At 36.9% G+C, this 24,152-nt stretch overlaps 1 protein-coding gene across 6 annotated transcripts in view; it reads right to left on the reverse strand.

Moving 5' to 3' along the window:
- The window catches only part of LRBA (LPS responsive beige-like anchor protein), a 369,063-nt gene that overhangs the window by 218,221 nt on the left and 126,690 nt on the right, over positions 1-24,152 (reverse strand). For all 6 annotated transcript variants that reach the window (XM_088057132.1, XM_014254789.2, XM_014254786.2 and 3 more), the window contains 2 exons: positions 22,343-22,451; positions 446-612 (listed from right to left, as the gene is read on the reverse strand). In XM_088057132.1, the coding sequence (XP_087913258.1) occupies positions 446-612; positions 22,343-22,451 (276 nt within the window). The remainder of the gene's footprint in view (positions 1-445; positions 613-22,342; positions 22,452-24,152) is intronic.

Raw genomic sequence — 24,152 nt, forward strand, 5'->3', positions numbered from 1 at the left:
TTACTTCAAAATTACTGATAGAAATCTCACCATTTCCCTGCAACTCAAAAAGATGTTTATTTGTTTAAAGTTTGGCAGGAAAGAGAACAAATTACTGAACGGTGGTTCAAGCTTGAATCACATAATACACCAAGAAGAAAGCTAGTAGTGAGAAAGCACTTAACTTTAAAGAATATTCTTCAAATAAACTATAGGTCTGGAACATTCAAAATAAATTCTGTCACACATTTAAACAAAGTTGAAACTCACAAGAGACTCATCCTAGTTTTCACTGCTCTAACAAAACTAGTTCTCTGACATTAACCCATAGTAAACACTGACACATTCATTTTACCCTCTTTTCTATTACTTTGTTTAAAAAAACCATGCTTACCTCTGACCATAACTCAAATCACCAGAGCATCGCTGCACAAAAATATTTTACAACACCCTAAAAATGCCTTACCTTGGTGCAGAGCTTCCCCAGGCTCCATGCTTGTCTGTCAGGATGTTGATAATTTTCTGTATTAGTTGTGTTGCAGTCACCTGGTCCCGGTACTTGGCTGCCATGATCAAATGATGACACATTTTTTCTTCTTCCCGTTTGTCTGCAGAGTACTGGGCACACAGTGACTGGCAAGAAAATAAATACTTTATTACTCTGCATTTTATTTACACCATCCAAAGGAACTTTGAAGCACTTCATAATTACTTATACAAAATGAGAGAGAGAAGTATTAACCCCATTTTCCAGGTTTGAGAACAGAGGCCCTGTGCAGCTGCCCACAGGAAATCCATCCAGAGAACCAAGCAGAGGATCTTGGTTTGCCATGAATTCTTTAACCACACCACACACACTCAAAATTTAGCAAAAGCCAACGTCTTAGTGGCCAGACTGCATAATAAAACATATAAAATAGAAGTGGTTATGCCTATAACAAAGCAAATAGCTTTATAAAAACAAAGGCAAATTTCAGAATAATGAATGCCAGGTAGCTGACCACTCCACTCCCATGACCCTTGATTAGATCTGGGGAGCCGTTTGTCGTTTTTGCTTGTCGTTGTTCATATAAATATATATCCATGGAAATTAAGGAGAAAAATCCACATTTTTTTAGACAGACAGAAAATAAAATGCATCTGAGGACTAAATCAACCTCTACCAGGTAGCTCCTCAAAGTTGAGCACATTTGCAGCATGGGGAAGTCAGTAACTCTCCCAGTAGTATGTTGTATAAATATCTCCTGCTTGCCAACCTACTCAAAAGAAAATTCTAGCAAAGAAGAACTGTAAGTCACGCCTACAACCTGAACTCCAAACTACAAGAGATTCTTTCTTACAACGTTGTCTTGTAGTTTAGGGTTTAGTCGACCTTCTGAAAATTTGCCTGTTAATAAAGAACTAAAAAATGGGCATCAAATTTTTTATCACCCCCACCACCAAAACCCCATTTTGCTGTACATGAAAACCCACAAGAAATTCAAATACTGGTAGAAACAACAAAGGCTTTTCCCCACTTCAGCACTCTCTGTTTGTAATTTCAGTTTTCATCTGGTAATTCCACAGATCACATAAGCAAGACAAAGCATTTTGGCCTTTGTCAATGATTGGATTATTCTTTGATCTAGTTAGTGGAATGGACACAAATGTCTGCCTAACAACAACCAAAAAAAATTGCTTTTTCTTTGTGAAGCACAGCTGATGCAGACATTAGTATAATTATTTCTTAGATATCAGCACAATATCATATGCTTTATGTTTAAAATAGTAGCAATGCTTTCTCTCTACATATGTACAAGCCCTAAAAACTTGCTGCAAATAAAAAAATTAGCAGGTTATGAGTGCTATTTATATATGTGCATATATAAATATCTATGTCACATAAAGTGACAGAAAGATAGAAAGAATGTGAAAAAAAACACAAAATAAAATTTGGCCTTGCCTTGTGTAGATTTTCACAGATGCTAGACAACAAAAAGGTATCAACAGATGAATAAATTTTAAAGAACCATTCTAAAAAATTTAATATATTTAGATATTTCCTCAGAATTTCCCCACACTTTGCAGCAATACATATTCCCCACACTTTACAGCAATGCTCACCTGATGAGCAGATATCCAGGAGGACTGAAGAATAAGCAGCTGACTTTCCAATTCAATGAGATATCAAAAATTCTCTTTTCTATTCCTACATGAAGCACTCTTCCCCCCTCTTCACAAAAATGTAAGATGACTAAATCATACCCAACACTAAACAGGATTTTTCCAGCTCCTTCTGAACACAGCTGTCTTTTCCAATACATTGAATTATTTTGCACCCATGATGATTCTGCTTTCTCTTCAGCACTTTGTAAATGTTTAACAAGCTGTTATTTTTAAGTCATCTGAAATGGAAGAATTCTAAAAACATGTGAATAAGGTAAGCTAAGTAGTAAAATGTTTTGAAGTGCTCTTTAATGGATCCTCCTTTACAATTTTAACAGCAACTTTTCATATCTGACATAAAATCCATAGATATAAATCACATTAGAGGGTTATTCTTTCCCCATTATCAATCTCTGTCTCTTTATGGAACATTAAAGTCACATTTGACCTTAAAACATGATAAAATGGAAATAAAACTAGAATGTTTTGTAAAAGATACAATGAACTTGTACCTCTTTAAAAAAAGTCTCTTTATGATGTGATTTTGAACACATTCTTCATTAAATACCAACAAGGATTTTCAAAATGTAGCTGTGACAAACGAAGAAAAAAAATGCTATTTTATTGTCCTGACAACTTCCATAAAAACATAACCAGCCTGTTATAAACTGGAAATAGAACTCAAATTTTCAGGAAATCCACCACTTAATATGAACAGAAATTAGCAATTATACACAAAAACTGAGAGGCTCTCCCAGGCAGCAATCCCACAAAATTGTAACATCACTCTAGGAAGAACTCTTGACCATTCCACGCTCTTTACAATATATATTTTACAAACAAAAACTGAAAGAAGCCAGCCACAATTCTGCTAGATACCTTTCACATGCACAGATACTTACTATCCCTAAGAAAGTTCTGCAAGAATAACCTTCTCTTTGATCATACATGTCTCACCAGTTGTTCAGTTTCTACCCTCAGTATATGCCAAATATAGCAAAATGGAAGTTATTTCTCCACCTCCCTCTCTCAAATACTTTGAATACAAGTGAAAGAAGACTAGTTCCACAAAAAAAATCAGAAGAAGAAGACCCATCCTAAAGTAGCCAATCACCACTAGACTATTCTGAAAGCACTAAAAAGTCCCTATTTCCCTAAATTTTCTGGTTTCCAGATGCCAGGTTCACCTGATGCACCACTTCCAAAGATGCAACACCAGGATACAGAGTGGTACACAGTCAATACTTCAAACTAAATCCGTCATTCCATCTACGTAAAATAGAAATTCCAGCTTGATTTCTGTTTGTGCGCAATCTCAAACATGTATTTTGTTTCTTTTTCAGTGTTTGATCTCTTGCACCTACAATGTGCACCCTGTCATGCCAGATTATGGTTCTACAATAAGATACTCAGTTAAACAGAGATGTCAACCCTTCCTTCCACTGCTGCCTTTACCCACCTAATTTTTGTTATCTGTTTGGGCAAGTGCGCAATGGAACTGTAATCACAAAAGCAGCGCAGTCACACTTAGGATGGAAATAATTGTTGAAAGGAGGAAAAAATGCATTTTCATATACACACCACACAGGTTATCTCCAAAAAGTCTTAAATTCAGTGATTGTTTAAAGTTTTACAAAGGGGAAGTGTATTATGGAATAGAGGCAAGACCCTTGTTTTCCAGTCTTTCACCCAGGATAAAACAAAATCCTTCGCTTTGCCATTATCGCAGTACAGAGTATTTTCCTTTCTCCTGTTCTCTGCCTGGACAAGACTTCAGGCAATTTGAACACCTAGGTTATCTGAATATTCATTTTCAAGGAACTGGAATTCTGAAAGGCCACAAGGTCATTCAAAAGGCAAGTTATAGATACATTCTGTATGCAGGAAATATTCCAGAAATACTGACAGGGTGAGTTAGTCTATTCTGCCTGTCTATATTTCAGTGAAGAGCAGGATTAACCTAGTTTTCAGAACTATTTTATCTTTGATCTTTACAAAAATGTCAAGTAAAATATTTTCTCTGCACAGTACTATCTGCATCATGCACCTCCGCAGCCCCAAAATTACAATGTAATGCTTTCTACAAGTGATTCAGAAGTTTAACGGTGTAGGGTTTTTAAAAGAAATGTTGCAGCTTTTTACTTTTACTTTTCAACTCTGAAATCACTGAACACTTTTACATATGCCAGTTCCTTTGTCTAATTTAGCTAAAAGCTACTGGCTTTGTGAACAGCCTGTCTCAGAGGGTGTCACTTAGGAGGAAAAGTCATCCATAAGATAACGCACAGTCTTGCTACTAATGCAAATTCCCTGTAAATAAGGATATTTTAGTAAATGAAGGAGCTCCTCAGTCCTCTGCTTTCACAGATCTTTGCACTTGACCTCTGACCTGAGGTTTAAAGTCTGGACTAAAAATGCTACCCAGGGAAATCTTACAAAGACTCCTGAATAAGACTTAGAAAAATGAAAGCTTAAAACCTCAACAGCGAACAAAAGTCAACCAATGACAATGTCTGACAGCCACCGTCAATTCTGAAGTGATGCCTCTGTCATCCAACAACTCCAAGTATTGATTTCTCTCAGCATGAAAAAAGCTTAAGCCAATGAAATAGATATAGCATCATCTCCCCCGATAATAGCCATCAAGGTTAACACCAGCAGAACACTTATCAAAGTATCTCTTCTATTTCTTCTTGTTTTAATGGACTGAACACAATGCAATGGCTCCTCATCTCTTCAACCCGTGATTTTCCAAACCTCATTTATCCACTTTTCCAGCCTTTTATCTGATTTCAACATTAAAAAGAATCTGCATCTAAATCAACTGTTTGTAATACAAATGGGGCATTGGGGGCTGGGGGGAAGAATGAAAAAGAGTAGGTTTATAGCCAGACATTCCAAAGGGGAAAAAATAAACTGCCTTTAAAATAACAAGAGGAAGCAGAAAAACATGCAGTTGACTTAGATCACTCCAAACACAGATTGGTAAAACTATGGTCATGACCAGAGGAAAAAAAATCTACCACAATCAATTTGGGTTTGTGATTAGAGAGAAATGCTGTGATCTCAAGAGACATCTGGTTAATCTGTGCTGAGTCAACAATTTTATTTTTACCTTCAAGTCTCACAGAATTCAGTATTAGTAAACCCAAATAAACACTAGGCACCATTTTTATACAGACTGCATCTTTCAAATTAACCCAATTTAGTACAGTGAGATAAATGAGACAAACTAATGTGAATTCAACTGGAAAAAAAACAGCTGAAATAGTGAAGAAAAGAGACAAATAAAATCAGATTTTTCCTGCAGTCCACTAGCATCACAGGCCTTTTTTTAGCCTTTTTCTTTGATGCTTATCTAATTGATATTATTTGTGTGACAGTAGCACCCTTGGATCAGAATCAAAGGCAAAGCTTTACACAAACAAGAGCTCTTCTTTTTGCTAGAAACTAGGATTTGCTACACTATTCCAATAGTCTAACTCTCTAAGCATCACTGCTAACCACTGGCATAAACAACATTCAGGATGAAATGTTTTTTTCAAACCCAAGGACCTGTTTCTACTGTACTTATGTCCAAACACTTTGCATTCAAATCGTGCACCAAGATAGGAACTTTCCGCCCTTCCTCTTTTGCAAATCCAGTTTGTCAGCAGCCCCTTGATACTGCTCTAGTTTAAAACAATCTAAGAGCCTAAAAGCAACACACTTTGGCAATAAATTTAACATTTTTTGGGTTCATGTCTTCCAAGTACAAGGCATTTTTCAAGCTCAAAAGAATCCAAGTTACCATTCCCTATGCTCTAGAAAAAGTAAAGGTCAGCACTCCTGCACAGGTTGCTCTGTGCTCTCAGATTTGTTAATAAGCAAAGGATCCAGGGATGATTTCTTCAGCCATTCCTCAAACACACTCTATCACCTTTGTGACATCCAGTGGCTTCAACACCACCACAGAGATTAGTGCTATATTCACTGAAGAACTTGACAATAGTCCAGTGCAACAAGCAAATCAAATCCATGAACAACTTCTGGAACTGACACACTCTCTTATTTTATAAGGAACATCCACTCTGTCCAAAAAATTAAATATACTTACATAATCTAAGGATTCATTGCACATTCTTAGTGAGGGCCAAATTAAGGTCACACTGATTTCACTGCTGTAGGATACTTGGTTTTGCTATCTTTTCATATCGTCCTTTCTATGCAACTTAAGTTTTAAAAAGGGAGTAAAATACCTTTTAATCAGCTGAAAACATGTAAGTATTGAAGCGGGCCAAATACAAAGCTCTGGAATGCCTTCATTCATTCCCTTACCGAGAGGTGGCCACCACCTCTCCAACTGCCTGAGGCACAGTAAGGAATTCCATTGCCTTGAAGGTGGGAACAAAGCAGTTCAGCAGTTTGGCCCCAGCAGCCAAATGACTGCTTCCCCAGGATTCAGATTTCCAGACACCCCACTGCCAGCACAGTTCTTTTACAACTCACAGCGCCAAGACTTGGCACAGGAGTGACAGCTGAACAGATTGAAAGTCATATGCAGTTCAGACGGCACAGCTAAACCTGAAATGAAGTCTCTAAGAGCAGGTAAAACACACCAGTGAGGATTTTTGAACATGACTTACTAGTTAAGAAGCCCTTAAAGGTACCATATAAAAAGCAATTTTCACAAGTTTTGTATCTGATTAATTCTGAATAACTTTTTCATATTAATGGCAAAAGGTGCATTTCTACAAGTGGAGACACAATAGTACCTTAAAACATAGAAAAAATAGACATTCTCAATGAGTGGGAAAATGTAGACTGAATGAATCAGAGAAGCAGATAAACCAAAGGATAATTTGGAACTTTTTTATAAAATACCTTGTACCACTAATTCCCCTCATAAGTGGTACAGAACATTTTTTTAAAAAGTTCCAAATAAAGTCAACTATAAATGTGGCTTCAGTCTCTAGCTATAAAAAAAAGAAAAATACTTTTGCAAGACCTAAAATTCTTTATAGCTATCAAAGAGACAACTATAAATGCTGAGATATATCAGTATTTAACACCTGACTTATGCTAATGGTCTCAACACTTACCTTGGAGGAATGTGTATTTCTATATAGGATTTGTTATGATGTAAGAAGTCACATTCATATTGTACGTAGATTCCTAAGCAAAAATAATCAATGCGCCTCTGTTGATTTTGTTATTTATTGCTTGATATTCCTTCTACATAACACTTACTAAATTTCCTTATAAATTAGCAAAACACAAGCAAAGAAAATTCATTTCCAGCCAAAAACCTCTTCATACACAGTTTCCAATCTTATGTAAAGTTCCAGCTTTGCAAAAGGCAGAAAGATTAGCCCCTTGAGACATCCCGACAGTCTGGGGTCTGTGTTTTTGGTTCTATTTTCTACATTTCCCCTCAAGCACTTTTCAGCTTTCCCTGTTTAGTGTCTTGGATTCAGAAGACAACTCTGATTTTAATCCAGGAGTTCAAGAATGTATCAAAATCTATCAATTCATGAACGAAGAACAGAGGGATCACATTCATTTGTGATAATAAGCATCGAGGCATCCTACATTGCCATGACAGGTTGCACGCCAGGGACAAGCACTTCTTTAATAAATGTCAGTACTTTGGATCCATATTGTTTTCAGACCTGACTGGGTTCCCAAAGATGAGACTTAGAGGGAAAATGTTAAAAAAAAAAAAAAAATTAAAAATTAAAAAAATTAAAACCATGTCATTGTCCCTACAAACACAAATTCATTACCCAAAAGGTAACTCATCTGTCCTTCACCATCTTCTACCATGGTTGCTCCAAGAGCTCATTTAGTGGTCCTGATGTCTGATAGTTCAGGACCCTTGCAGCCTCTGACAGTGGAGAATGATCACCCTGCCTGGTCAGTGATCACCTTGTCTATCCTTGAGCAACACTGCTAAACAGGACAAACACAGATTTGTTGGCAAAGTGTTTCCTTCCCACATATGGAAAAAAGCCCTTCAGCTACTGCCATTAAGTCATCTTCACCAGATGAAGACATTTTAATGTCTTTAATGCAGAAACATTTTAATTAACTACTAAGGAAAAGTATTAAGGGTGGGGTTTTGGTTTGTTGGGGATTTTTTGGTCAGAAAAAATTCAAATTACAAGAGAGAATCTGTGGAAAAAGTATTAAATGGATTTTTATTCTAAAATCTATTCAAGAATAGTATGTTCAGTGCTGCCAATTTACAGGTTTCTAACTTGCATTCCAAAGTTGTTCTTTATCTCTTGGTAAACTACAATTCTTGAGAGGCTTATTTTTTCCAGGACTCAGTATTTTAACAGCAAAATATTTTGATTAAGATGATGATGAAATGGCAACGACAAAAAAAAAAAAGAAAAAAAGCAGCAAAGAGGATTTTTGAAATATTGTCTATATAGTCTTTTATAGCAGTTATTCTTTAAAATCATTCTAAGTGATTAGTGACTTACTTTGGAAACATGTTAAGAGTCACAATCCCAGCTTTGGCTTAACCTCTGCCTTATCTTAAAGCCTCCTGTCAGAGTTCCTATAGCATCAAACTATGAAAAGCACATTGTTTTAACTTTATTTTTCCCCTCTCCTTTTTTCTAGTATTCAATGTTTTGTGTCTCATTCCACCTAGAGCATGAGACTTTTTCCTTTATGATTGGTTCTCATGCATTAAGGTAACATGACTTTTAATTTTAGAACAGCATGAGATGTTTATGAAGTTTATTTTCGCTAGCTGTTTTTATTCAGAAAAAGTTCTACCACCCTTGAAAGGTTGACATTTGGATCTAAAAATTGTTGCAGGGGGGAAGATAATTTAATTTCTTTTATAACTGGGTGATTTTACTATCTGCAAACAGACAGCATTTTAAATATTCCCATTATTGAAAGCATGAGAAGACAACACCCCCTGTTTTTTTACAGCAGTCTTAAGTGAAAAACACTCATACAACTCTAGATCCTTATACTGAGCAATATGGAACACAGACTGAGAATATTGCTTTAAAATTTATATTTTTTCTTGCTCTCTTGGTGTACATGAATGACTGCAATGATGCAAGAGACTGTATTGCAACTACCACAGATGTTCCCTTCAGAGAAGTGAAGAACTATGTAGTACCAAGCAGGTTCTAGTAGCATCATCCTTTATGTTGTCAATTTTAATTGAATAAAAAAAGATAATACTCCCTAAACAATTTGTTTACCTTTACATAAGAACATGTAAGAGTCACTTCCTATATTTTCTGTTTATTTCTCATTTCAATGTTACTTTTCAGAACTTGTGAAATATACCAGTTTCAAGATTCTGATGTTCTTGTTGAGTTTTGATTTTAACTCTGTTTCAGTTCAGCATGCAAGGTTTTTCTCTCTGGTTATTTCAGGTTGTTTTTTTTAAATAGTATGAGGATGATTTCATAGTACCCCTCAATACAATTATCAGCATTTTCTACCAACAGCTGAACTCAGGTATGCTGGTGTAAGACCACAAAATAGATTACACATTCCAACAGCACAAATCCTGCTTAACTAGACTTCGTTAATTGACTTTAATTCAGTGTAAAATAATAAACTCAATACTTGGACCTTGTTATGCTTAAAGCACAATAGCCATGCAGGATTAAAAAAGCAACACAAATTGTGTGGATTTTTAAAGCACAAATCTGTGTGGAGGCCGGTGGGCTGATAAACAAAGATTGCACAACTCTCCCTTGGAGGGAAAGCTCCCATACCAGTTCCTTTTGTTGGGACAACAAAAGGAGTTGCTCCCAGCATGTCTTGCAGCCCATGCAAATTCTATGTACCCCACTGGTCCTTCCCCTTTGCTCCTCCCCTGAACCCTCAGGTGACTAGTCCTGATGCTCCTATATAAACCTCTGTTTCCCTCTGACTCTCTGCAGTCTTTGTTCCTGACCCCTTTGCGGTAGCAGTTCTCCTCATCCCTGGACCTAGAATAAAGGCTTCCTATGGAATACCACACGAGGCTCCCATCCCTCCTTCCATGTTGCCCGGACGTCGCCCGAAGAGCTGGAATCACCCAACAGCCCTTTTCAGGGCCCAAAGCTGCAGGGAGTGCCTGTGCGCCCAAGTGTCATTCCAAGGACACGTCTCTGGGAAAGTTGCGGCACCCAGACCACTGCCCAGGCCACGACAAATCTGAGTTTTGGTGTGAATTACAGTTCACTCATTAAAATTACAGGTTTTGAAATAAAGTACAGTGACTAATCAAAAGCAGCATCTTCAACCAAGCATGCACAAAACCGAAAGAAACTACTGAAATTACATAAAACATTATATAAAACACATGTAAGAAACAGTTATTGGACATACCAAAGAGCCATGTAACAACATCTCTCACACACTTTAACAACTTCAGTTACACTCCAGCCAACAATCCACTTCTAATATTCAAAATTTCTGAACAGCTTCAAACAACTGTGATTCAAAAATAACCCAGGACACATTCCTCCCTCCTCTCATGCCAACCATACGAAATTGACTTGCAAAACAGCATTGGGCCAGTGCCAAGCTGAGTGCTGCTGGCTACAGGGCTCTCAACAACTGCTTAGAAATGAGGTGTCTGGGGTTTCTAACAGGCAGCACAGGAAAAAATAATCAACTATATTTTAGATGTCAGAATATCTGATTTTTTCTTTCTCTTTTGTAAATGTTCCTTTCGGACCAAGAGCTAGCATGGAGCCAGCACAGCTGAGGATGACCTAGTCCTGTCAACCCTGGCCTCTAGTTCCAAGTTATGGCAACATTTTTTTCACAAGTTCTACACGTTTTCTGTAATACAGCAACCCATCCAGTAACAGAGAATTTTGCATGCTTTATCTGTCAAGGATTGGCATCAGCCACAAAAGATGGAATCTCAAATTGCTCTAAGGACAACAGACAATTCAGGATAGTTTTGTAAGATTTAAATCTCAAGTTTCTGCAAGGACAGGCAGGGAAAAGGAGCACAAATATCTCAAAATGCGCTAGGCCATAATCTTGGCATTACTGCTTAGACTTTGAATTTGTTCCTGTAAATTTTTGACAAAAAAAAACCCTCAGTACGCTTTGTACTAGGATACAAAAGAAAAAACCATGGAATGATGACCAAGGCATTTGCACTGTTCATCACAGTCACTATCATCACCTTCCAAGCCCTACTTCCACGAGATATCTAAATCTTTTCTTTTAAGATGGCCAGAACTTTGAAGATGCACTTTCTAAATAGAAATGCATTAATAACAGGGACTTAGAAATGTGAGCAGAAAACAGGTGGGAGTGAGAAGTGGTGAGAAAAGTAACAGAAAACAGGAAAAATCTCAGGTGAAGCAGAATAGTGAGGACAGTTCAGTTTTCTGATTGGTAAATCTTCCTAAGGATTGACTCTGCCACTTCCAGTTGGACTCCAGATTAACAGTGAAATCCAGAGGTTTCTAAGTCACTTAGAAGCTTCCCTGACAAAATAATCACCAGAAGATCAACTTAACTGCCTGACACATCTTCCTTTTCATGACCTAAGACCATCTCAAAGGAATTGGCTCAGCTTTCTCCCCTTTAGGTCAAAGAGAAAAATCAGTAGATAGACTCATTCTGTAAACACTTTGATAAAAGAATAACATGAAGCAGGAAGGAAAAGATTTTTTAACTCTGTTATAGAGATTCCTACTTTAAAGTAAATACAGGCAAGTTAAGATAGAAACCTGGACTGCAAGGCAGTGAGGTAGAAGAGGCAATGTGAAAGGACCTTTCAATTCCAGGTAAGAATTCTGATTAGTGCAGTCATGTTCCCTTTCCTGGAAAGCTGCATAGATCTGCTCAGAAATAAAAGGCTACCTTTGTAAAAGATTAGGAATATCACCCTGGATGGATGTGGCTTGGGAGTTTTCCACCATTTCCATCTCCCTGGAGCCCAGACAGCCCCATCTACTACAAACTACAGACAATTTTATCAATTTAGTTGACAATCCTTATTTAAGCAATTATTGTTTCTTTTCAACCATCTCTCATGAAGGTGTTTATTTCTGCACGTCACAATATTTTGCATTCATAATGGAGCATTCTCTGTGAAAGGCTGAAGCTTTCAATGGAACAAGATAGTAAATTACTATACTAAATGCAACATTTTGTACAATTTTCTCCCCAATAATAAACAGATAGATATATAGGTATCTAATAATTATAGACAAAAGAGAAAAATACTCTGTGGAAGAAATATAGGTAATAGTAAAAATCTTGACTGTAAGTGCTTTCAGGCACTATTGATAAAGACCTTCAAACATTTTCTAAGCATCTCAGTATGCTGTCCCAAAGCTGATTTTCATAAGTCACCTTCATGAACATAAAAAAATAAACCTGTAGGTATCAACTTTGTCATGCCTCAATCAGGAGACCACATGAACTACAAAGTAAGACTATTCCTACTACGATTTTAGTCCAAACAAGAGAATGTTGAGGGTAATCACTGCTGACTTAACCAAGAAGCCATAGATCAAGACAAGAAGCTACTCAAAATATGGACCAGAATTTCAATTCATTACTCCATAGGGTCAGGTACGCTATGTCTTTTAGGCACATCCAAACCTGGTTTGGGGTTGCAAAACAATCTAACATGAAGATACTTGTTCTTCCTTTCTTTTATAGAAATCTCAGTGTGCACATGCTTTGGTAAATCATCCAGGTAAAAAGCACACTTTGCAACTCTAGTAAGGTTCAGAGTTTAAAAAATAAACTCTTTTTACATACAGCTCTAGATAGTAGTTTAGTGTGTCAGCAAATGAGTGCATACTGCAGGTACACAAACTTGTACATGGTTTGCTCTTGTACATTCAGCTGCAGAGTGAGCTGACTTCATGAAGTCACTTCTGAATATTCATTTCAACCACCAGACACTGCAAAAAATATTCTATCATTAACACAAATAACAACATCCTAATACCTGTATGCACCAGTCTACTCCAGTAACTTCAGAACTGAAGAGCTTTTACATGAAATCCAGCTATAGTCAAGTGGATGGACTTTAACCCAACAGCCTGAACTCAGGTCAGTCATAAATAATATTTGTAACTTGGGTGCTTTTGCCAGGAAAAGTCAAATGAGAGAAAAACCATGCAGAGAGAGCACTAGAGTATAGGGAATTATTTTACAATTTTGTGACCTCTTTCTTAAATTGCTACTATAAACAACATTTATACATAAAAACAATACTTTTGAAAATGTAATTGTGTTTAGAATATACAAAAACTACCTCCAAAAGACTGTCAAATACATCTGGACTACAAATGATAATATGTTAAATCAAAAGCTAACACCCATTTAGCAATCAGATGCATAGTTCATCTTTAATGAAGGCCTGAAAAGAAGAGTTCACTTTATTCTGGAAGCAGGTATCAAAGCAGATCTCACAAAGCAACACAGGCACATCATCTAAGGATCTTTTTCACATTAAGAATCCTATTAGAAGGAAAACACTAAAAGGTAATTGAATTTCCCTCAGTTATCTTCATCTCTGTCAGCTCCTGCTACAATAACTTACTCTCCAGAGCAGAGATAACTCAATTCTGTCCAGCAAGCATATGTTATGAATCTCCAAAGCAAACTTGTCTAAATCATTCTGGTCTTCTATCAAGGTTGGCTGTAGATATGAACTCTGACAGAAAGCAAACAAATTTATTTTTATCTTTTCAATAATTTGGTTCCCTGTGCCTTGATGGAAGAATATTAAAGATATAAATGTTTCCACTAATTCTGGAATTATAAAGACTGGTTCAAAACATTTCATCTGAGTTAATGCTATTAAAAACACTTTGGTTCCCTATTCTATTTTAACAGAAACAAAAAACAGTTTAGGGCTTCTGTAGGTAAACAAACTAAATTATCATTCTGTAATTAACACTTTTTTCAGAACAGTTCTGATATTTATATTTTCACCTTCAGTGGAAATGTTAAATCTACAAATAACAACAGAAGAATACTCTAACCTTCTAACCCTTTTTTTTTCCATCAAAGCTCTTAGAACATCAGTAAGCACAAATCCCCCACTCATATAAACAAACAACTTTGATTTAAAAAGTCACGTTTTGGGATGGTATCATGATTTATCTAGACCAACATCACAAAAGCAAAATAAAAGAAAAATCAGACATAGAAAGGGTATATGACAAGAATCAGTAAATTCCAGAAGGAGAGGAGACAAAATATGAGATAAGAGCCTGGTTAAACTAATATTAACTGTACAACTCCTGTCATTTTGTTTCAGGCTTTCCAACATATATGTAAAAAACAGTCTGCAGAATGAGTGAATAATGAATTGACAGAGTTCCTTGCTGACACCCAGCTACTCAGAATTTAGTCACAAAGGAGATCTGAGGAACTGGAGGAGAAGCTTGGAAAACCAAGTCATCATCATAATGAAATAGCACAGGAGTGTCACCTTAGATAATAAAACATATAAAATAATCTAATTTTAGATATAAAATTATGGCCAGTGTGTTCCCCTTTATCTTTGCTCTTTCTTGCCATAATTTGGCAGCTATTGGAATTAATCCTTCACTACACTTGGAGCAGCCTCCCAGCTGTAAGCATTGAGTGCAGTCATCAGCCATTATTAGCAACAGCTTTATTCTATTAATTACACAAGTGTAATGAACAGAAGCTGCTCTAGGAAATACTGGTCGTGCTCCATGTCTCCTCATCCAACCTCACTCATTACCAGGGAAAAGATATTTTTCAACCCAAGCATAACTTCAAATTGCAGAGGAATGGGAGCATATTCTGGAAGAGTGTTACTGCATTTTCCCTTTCAATAATCTTCCTTAAGAATGCACATTTTGACATAGGGTAAATAGGCCTGACAGTGAAGCCTAAAAATAGTAAACACATAACAGGAAAGAAATAACGCTAAATGAAAATAAAAATAAGTTCAAGTTTACAACTGAGCAGAGTATTTACGTCCAACCTACCATTTGAAATACTGAGAAAAAACACCTTCAGGTATATAGACCCTGAAGATCTCCTGTGACCTTGTCAGCTCCAATATCAGAATTATTTTAATGTAACGTCTTTCTCATTTAGATCAAACCAAGTTACAATAAAACACATAGAAGAGATGTGTAATGTCACCAGTGCTTTTTCTTCAAAGCTGAACAATCCCTGACACTGTTCTTAAAAAGGTACATAAGCAATATAAGTTATCTCTGGACAGAAATTTTGGAGTAAAATATCCAGTCAAGCACAAAGAGGATATTTGCTTTGCTAGAAAATTACATTCTATTTACACTGTATTACCTGAGTCCAGATTATTTAAGAATTGTTATCTGGCATGAGCTACCATAAAAGTCTATGAATAATAAATAAGGTAAACAATACTGATTTATTTTTCATGAACAGGTGAGATCAACAACATTTCTGATGGGAACACTGCATTTGAAGCATGAAACCTCTTACCTGACTAGCTTAATTTTCATATTATAAATATAAAAAGATGCAGAAAAACATGGAAAATGTTTTAATAGACAACACAAAATCTGTATAAAAAGATACAATATTAGGGGTTCAAAGGAAACATATGCCATCCAAAACAAGGCTTTTTTAAAAACAAACAAACAAAAATAGCTGGAATGGAATTGAAAGAAAATGGCACTCTTCAGTAAGTGCTTTCTTCCCCAAAGAAGGGAAACAGAAAAATATGTCACCTATGGCACAATAGTTTTAAAAACAGAATGAAGCAGGTCAAAAGAGATGGACGAACAATTGCATAAAGCCATAAAAGTCAGCATTTAATTATTTTTCAAACAAATCATGAGGAGGAAGCCCATTAAGGTGTCTCTACAGAGCTAATAGAAGATCAAAGGGTAAAAAGCACTCCTGGAACACATGGCCACCACAGAACAGAGATGTTATAAAAGAAAACTGGGAAGAGAACAACTGCTGAGATCAGGCAGTGTCCACTCAGGTGATCCAGAATAACTCAGGGATGAGCACAGCCATGAGCTGCATTGTTCTTGTTCAAACTGCCTCAGCGCCAGAGGAAAGACATACACCAAATGGACTCTGGAAGACTGCAGGGAGCAACTCAGCAACAAGTCTGAAATTTCTAAAAGGCAAACTTGGAGATGTGTTTAAAGCAAAAAGGAGACAAAGGAATAAGCTGGTAAGAGCCACCATTGCCTTTGTAAAGAAAGTCAGGCTTCATGAGATTTCTTTCAATAAGCCACTCAAGACACAGACAAGAAAGATCCAGGTAATCAAATCTGAATGCCAAAAAGATATTTAAAGAAACACAGGATGAGGTAGGGCAGATAGGAAGATCTTATGACGGTGTTTAGAAGTATTCCCACAGCAAAAGATAAGTTCAAAGACCTACAGAGAGTAGATTATTTAAGCTTATTGATAATTTCTAGTGAATATAATAATCTGTAACAGTAGCTACAAGTGGGGATAAACCCTCCTTTTAAAAGGAAATTTATCATTCACAGGAAGAGAAAAATAAGTAGAAATGTTAAATATGTAAAAGAAGTGAGAAAGCACACAAAAAGTTGAAATCTCAAACATTCTAAAATACTGTTCATTACCTCCCTGCATATTTTTTTTTCAAATTACACTTAATTAGTCTCCATTATTTCACATGAGACAATCCCAAAAATTGCAAGGAATAAAAGAAATTTCATCTCCTAGTGTGGAACTTGACAACATATTGCAGTAGAACGAAATTGGTTAATCCTCCTATGGACAAAAAAAAAACCAATTCTGCTCAGCACTCTGTGGAGTGTTTATAATACCTCAAAAATATGTTTAGAAATCAAAGCAATTTTTTTTTCTTCCTTCTACCGACAGACAGATGGTGCTGTAACACCTAAACGTGCCAAATCAAAGGGCAGCATTTATTTAAAAATGTAAATTTGAGAGAGTCAAGCCCATTCATAACAATATCTGTAAAGCGTTATTTTATCATGAGGGAACATCTAACTTCCTTCATGTTGCCCATTACATTTTTGCAGTCTTAATGACAACTTTTGGATGTGTTCCTGCAGCTTGCTTTATCTCCATGTGTTGTGGAGAACCATCACTGCTGACCCACTCTACAGAGAGAATTCCCACTGAAATCACTAGAGAGTATTTTTTTTTAATAAATAAGGACATTACTATTAAGGGTGCTGAAAAGCACTTAAATATAAAAGGATGTTTCAAGAGCCACAGAAGGATTTTTTGATGTACAGGTTCTATAACAAAGCAGATTTTGTTAAAAACACTGGTAAACTATGGAGAATATAGACCTAGTCAAGGATTAAAAACTCTTTCCCACAGTAACTTCTTATCTTATTACATATAGAAGCAACAATCTTCTACAGAAACTATAAGATCACCAAATACCTTTCAAGGGCTCTCAAACATTCCCTTTGACTAACGGGTACGCTGCCAGAATTGACTTGCAGTAATTTTTAGTCACTTCCTCTGATACAAATAACGTATTCCAACATTTAATGCTTAGTGCATCAAAGGGGAAAAGATATGGAATACAGATTATCCATCAAGGGAAGCACTGGATTTTACCTTCTGCCAAGGAAACAAAAAACAAACACCTCCACTCCATCCAAGTCACTATTGGAACGCTTGCCTAGCCTTGCATCCCACCTCTGTCAAGGCAATACCAGTTTTAAGATTCATTTCTCAGCATGAGCTATGAAGTAAAGCATTCTGTTTATCACCACAGCCTGTAAATTGACACTGAATAAGAATTAAAACTGTGAGGAAGTTCAAGTCTTCCGCATGAAAAAACATAACTGAACACAAAAAGGTAACAAATTTTACAGCAGCTGGAAATGCTAGATTTAATTATTGAAGAGAAATCATGCAGAGAAGTTAGCTGCCTAGCATGATTTATAACAAATGCAAAGGAGAAGTCATGTGAAATTCTCAGTTAATCAACAGAAACAGACAATAACAAGAATGCCAGCACTTTATATTTTTATGGATGACAAGAATTTGAAAATAATAAGACCAAAAATTCAAGGGGATGACACCACACAATCTTCCAAAAATGACACTGTGAGGAAGCAGGCTATTTTGCCAATTAGAGTAGCAGTAACATTTTACTGAAAAAACTACCAAGAGATTTGTTTTCCTCAGAATGAAGAATCCTTGTCCACCCATTATAGAAAGTTTTTGGAAAATTATTGTGTGGCGCTCTCCGCTGCTCTTCTACACACACCATAATGTATAACACTGTGAATAGTTTTGTATTGCATGTTTTTCCCCGTTTCCTAACTTTACATGTGAATCTTTCATAAAAAAATAAACAAAAAAACCCAGAAAAACAAGACAAAACAAACAATGAAAAAAAGAAACCATGGTCCTGGAACAGTCTTCAAAAAATACTTTATTCAAGTATTGAGACTTGGTATCACAGATTTTTGCTTAAATCCAGTAGTGCCATCCAATAGCAAACTAAAGCTTCACTAGAAAGATGAAACACTGAACAGTCCAGGCCTAAAAACCTTGCAGGTTTACTTATTTAGAATTCTATAAATATGTATATTCATCCAGAAGTACAGCACGAGATTTATATAAGACAGGAGGCATAGCCAAGGCAATGGGCACTCCTGTCATAAATTATAAAATAAAGTCAATTAGAATACAAAATTCCCTCCCCCTCCCCACACCAAATCAAATTATTCCCATAGGCCCAACTCCACAGCAGTCTGCACAGATAATCTAATACACAGTGAGAATCACCACATTTTTCAAGGTCATTTCTAGAAAACAATTTGGGTGGTAGCATGAAACTATGATTAAGGGATTCCTCTTCAGGATTTTCAACTCTGCCAAACACCAAGGGTGAGATTTTGAAAAATACCTAAGAGACATGTACATATAAATTCCAGGGACAATGGAGAAAGTCTAAGGTTATAAGGTACATGTTAGAAATGCTCACATTCCCACATTCACTCAAAGAATGTGTATTTCATTTCTACTTCATTACAAAATTAGTAGAATATTCCTTCATCAAGCTTCCTTAAGGCACAATCACACTGTAAAATGAGCATGTCTCAGGTTTCCTGGAGACCTCCCTATATGTCTACATGCATAGATGGAACTACTCCTTATACAGGTAGCCGTGGAAAGACTTTTTAAGTTTCTGAAAGAGAGAAAATTACCATGAGAAGACAGAAGTAGAATAGAAAGGATTTCTTTTCTATTCCTTTCAAGTTTAAATCTACCTTGCTGGGGCACTGAAGTTTTACTGCATATCCAAAGTTACAGCACAAACTGAAACAAGCCTAAAAAAAGAAAACAAAACCAAAACTGTCCTTGCTTCCGAGATTTTTCCCATGTTTTTGGCCATGCCACTGTATGAAAAAGGTTCCTCTCCATCATTTTACCAATTTAGGGTCCCACCACACAGAGACAGAACAAAGCCCAACCTCAGATTATACAGCAAAGCTCACATGTGCTGCATTTGCTGTTGCTTCTCTGTCTCCTCCTGTATGGGAAAAAAAAATGATAGGTAGACATTTCTCAAACCTCTTCTGGACAGAAAACATCTCTCCTGTACTTGCAATGAATTAAGAACCAAACAGGAGTGGCACCCTGTGCAACTTATAAACTATCACCTGTCAACTACTTTCTTGCATCACATTTCTAAGATGCAGTCTTCAGCACAGCAGTGCTTTTCCTGTATTACCTATTTTCCTAGGCTTTCCCTTCCTCTTACAATGACCATCCTTACCCCATTTATAACTGAATCTATACTATTATACATAACTAGAGAGCTTCACTATGAAGCTTGACTATATTTCCCCTTTTCCTGCCTCTATGTGCTCCAAATACCAGACTTCAGTTTTAAAAAGTAAAATCCAATTTGCCTTCTACTTCTAAACTGTCCTTGCATGTATAGTGCAAACCTCTTCAAAATCTGACTCAGATATTGCAAGGCTCATCTTCATCATGACTTTTAGAAATGGAGAATTACAATCAAGTAGCAGTAAACATACTAAAGATCTTTAAAAAGAAAATTGGAGGTTGGATTTCTTGCTGACCTAGTGTTAACATGGATTATTTCATATGCAATGTGAAACACCAGATTTGCAAGTCTGAATAAAAACCAGGTAATAATTCTTTCCTTATTTCTCATCTGAGGGCCTTTATCCCTCATCAACCAGTCTCATCTCCTTTCTCCATAGCACTCAGAGGGCAAAACTTTCTTCTAATGTGAACCACACATGCCAATCGCATCCATTTCTTAAAATCACCTGCAACTAGTAATTACCAGAAGCACAAAACATTTTTTAATGTTATCAAACCCACATGTCCATATACATAATTTTCCATAATGATCCTTATAGGATCATTCCTCTACTCACTTTCTTCAGCTATGACATCTTAAGACATGGACAGAAAATGGTGCACCAGAATTTCTGATTGTTAATTGTCTGCAGACACAGACAGACTAATAGTTCCTCTTTCCACAAAGGAACACAACACTGACTGAAGTCTGCCACAGACATCAGATTCTTCATACTTTTGGTAGAACCCAATAGCTGTATATCCTCCGTTTCTACACCTGTAGAAGTCTTGCTGGATCACAGTTTTCCAGCGCAGAAACAAAACTAAACTGGATAAGCAGACTGCTGATATTTGAGTACACCATTTTCCATTTAAGTTCCACCTGATGAGTTAAACCTCTTGAGCCACCACCACTAAGACAGGACAGATTCAAACCAACATTGGCCTAAAATATCAGCCAACTCTCATCCCAGAGACTTGTAACAGCAGAACTCAGAGCTATATTAAAAATGTAAGTTGATGCTCTGTTTAAATTTATTCCAGATACCATAAAAGCTATCTTGAGGCTGAAGTCGGGCTAAGAGTGCAGCTGTCACTGAACAATTGTATTCACAGAAAGCCTGCATTTATATGACAGAACCCTTCATTTCTCTCACATTTCCTACATATACACACCCCTCTTTGCGAATAGTTTGCATCTGAAGGAAAAAAAGTTGGCTGTTCTTCTAATCAATAACACCATGTCATGCATGGAGCTTCTGCATAAATCCAGAGCAGAAGATGTCAAGCATGTCCCAGTCCAGTGATTATCAGGCAACAGAGTAAAAGGATGCACTTTTCATCTCCACAGGACTGTCGCCAAACCCTTGATGTAATAAATGAAACATGCCTGCTATTTCACCACTGCAGAACGGTACTGTAGATACCTTCCAACATCTCTGTTTGCAGGAGGGGGTAACTAGCTCTAGATGAACTGCAGATATGTTATTAGACAACGCACAGCTTGAATCCTGGGGCCAACCCAGATGACCTTTAGAACATAAGCACTGTCTAAGACAAATATGCTTTCATCTTCAGGGAGTATTTTTTCAAGTAAAGATTTAAGAGGAAAACAGTTTAGAAATACGTTAAGCACAAATGTGCCTTCAATCTCTTAATGCCTCATTTTAAAAACAAAACCACAAGTAATATCACATGTCAGAAGAAAGACAAAGTATTCTTTAAGTAGAGTATTAGTGAATTGAGAGAGATTTAGCTTAATTTTCATTTACTCAATAATTAAAGCACAGGGAAAGCTGATATGCAATGTTATCAAGATCCTAAATTGGAGGTATGACCAAAGTGATTCAGAAAACAGGCTTGCATTTTTGTTAGAAGTAATATAAGTTTATTACAAAAACGGAGACCCTCGTTTTGCTTTAGATTCCCTTAAGAGGGGTGAAAATATGAAAACATAACTAAACCACACTGAGGCATGTATAACATAAAGAGAATGGGTTTAAAGAGGGATTAAATAGCATATGATACAAAAAGAAAAAGGAAAGCAATTTCTCATTTTGCACTTCACAGGCTGTTACCACTTATCTTCAGCAAAGTGGGTTTTTTCAGACCTGTATCTTGACTGTGATGCTAAGTAGCTTTAACACATACAGTGAAATTTGCTAAACGGAAAAGAGTAGCACTGGTATGATAAAAGTCTTTCTCCTACAATCTACAGTGTGCACACTTCAACAAGTTCTGAGCTGCTCCGCTCATCTTGTTTTTCCATCAAAGCTGGTGGCAAACTTCTCAAATCACCCTACAACTGCAAAGCATCCTTCAGAGTAGAAAGGCCTGAGGCCTGCTAAGTCCATATCCCAGCCTGAAATCCTTAAACTATAGGACGGTTATGCTTTTGTGTTTTGCTTTTTTGAAACAAGACTTCCTTTCTTACCTCAAATTCAGCATGGCGGTTAATATCCTCTGCCCTCTGTCTGCTCAGGATAAATTCTGCTTCATTAGCCACTCGTACCAGATGCTCCTTCATGGTTTGACTCAGCAGCCTGAGGACAAAGAAGATTTAAGAACTGCCTTAAGAGAATGAATTCCAAAAACAAAGAACTGGAAATACAGTGTATATATATGTATATATATATGTATATATATATATATATATATATATATATGCAAATATTTTGGGCTCTTATGAGTGACTTTATTGTGCTAAGAAAACAGTATAAATAAGGCTGGAGGGTAATTCTGTGCCAATGACTAAAGTTGTATTTCTACAGTAAGCTAAAGTGAATATTAAACAAAATGTAAACACTCCAGACAGTAATTTGTTTTACGTGAAATAGAGATACATAAAAAAAAATCTTTCACACCCACCACAATATAAAGTAAGCAGTTTTTGTAAATAAACATCTACTGTTAAAGCTCTAACACAATTGATGAAAAATCTAAATTAAAGAAATGCAATGCAATATGGTTTTTCCTCCAAATGCAAGATTGAAATTTTACAGTAAGAATACATTTAAGTAATATTTTCAGGATTATAAAACATTCTCAGCCTCACAAATGAAATGCTAAGATATACATTGTTCCAGGTTATGTACAGAATAAAGCAGTAATTCAAACTGAGATTTCTGAGGCCTTAATAAACCCTGAATGGCAGTAGAGCTGACAGATTGAATTACAACCCAATTATTCTCTGAGTTCACATACTGTTACTAAAAACATTTCCTTTTTAATTAGTTACATTGGGATTCATTGTTGGGGGGATTAGGTGTCCGTCCTTTTGTTCTGTCTCACCTATGGAATTTTTACCCATCAGTGGCAGGGAAAACCGGGTTCCTGGTACTTCGTGGGTGCTTGAAAAACACAAAGAGTTCGGCTGGGCCCAGTGGGGAGGGGGCAGCTGGGGGCTGGCTGGTTTCTTCAGCTTCAGAGCAGAACACTCGCGGGGAGCTGTTGCGGCTGGGAGAAGGGAATTCACCATCACCCAGACGGAGCTGCTGCTTCTGCTTCTTCTCCTTCTCCCCTCTTTGTTGGTGGGCCTCGCACCCCCTGTCCTGCCGGGACGTGTGGCAGTGCCAGCCACCGCCGCGGAGCTGCTGATCCACCTCAGCCACCAGCCCAGGATCTCAGCTCATCCCTGCTGTTCCAGCCGACTGTTCCTCGGAGCCCTGCAGGAGCACCGGGACTGACTGCCCGAGGGGTTTGTGAAAACAAAACCTCTCCTCCATCCCTCTCAGCCGAGAAAGCTGTCACGGGGCCCCTGGTTCTGTTTTCTTGCTAATGCTGTAGTTATTGTTGTTTGTTTGCCTTGTTATACACACTATTAAAGAACTGTAATTCCTATCCCCAGATCTCTGCCTGAGAACCCCTTGATTTCAAAATTATAATAATTCAGAGGGAGGAGGTCTACATTTTCATTCCAAGGGAGGCTCCTGCCCTCCCCAGCAGACACCTGTCTTCCAAACCAAGACATTCATGAAGTTGAAACTGGCTATACAGAAGCCACAGTTTTAGAAGGCGCACATTTGCACAGGATCACTCAAAGATACACCAGATAAATCCATGACATGCTTTACTGATTAATTCTTTAAAACATCTGTTATTTAACCTTTTTTTTTTTTTTGGTAAGGCATGCAGTTGTAGAAAAAGGAGTAGCAGAACATAAAATCACTTGCTTTCCTTGCACATATAAACTGAAGTACATTTCAACAAGTTCAGAGTGCACTGAAAGGCTTTCTTTACAACCA

This window comes from Pseudopodoces humilis, chromosome 6 (genome assembly GCF_049639895.1).
Source record: "Pseudopodoces humilis isolate 2021_Gansu_Grassland_sample_001 chromosome 6, ASM4963989v1, whole genome shotgun sequence".
Lineage (NCBI taxonomy): Eukaryota > Metazoa > Chordata > Aves > Passeriformes > Paridae > Pseudopodoces > Pseudopodoces humilis.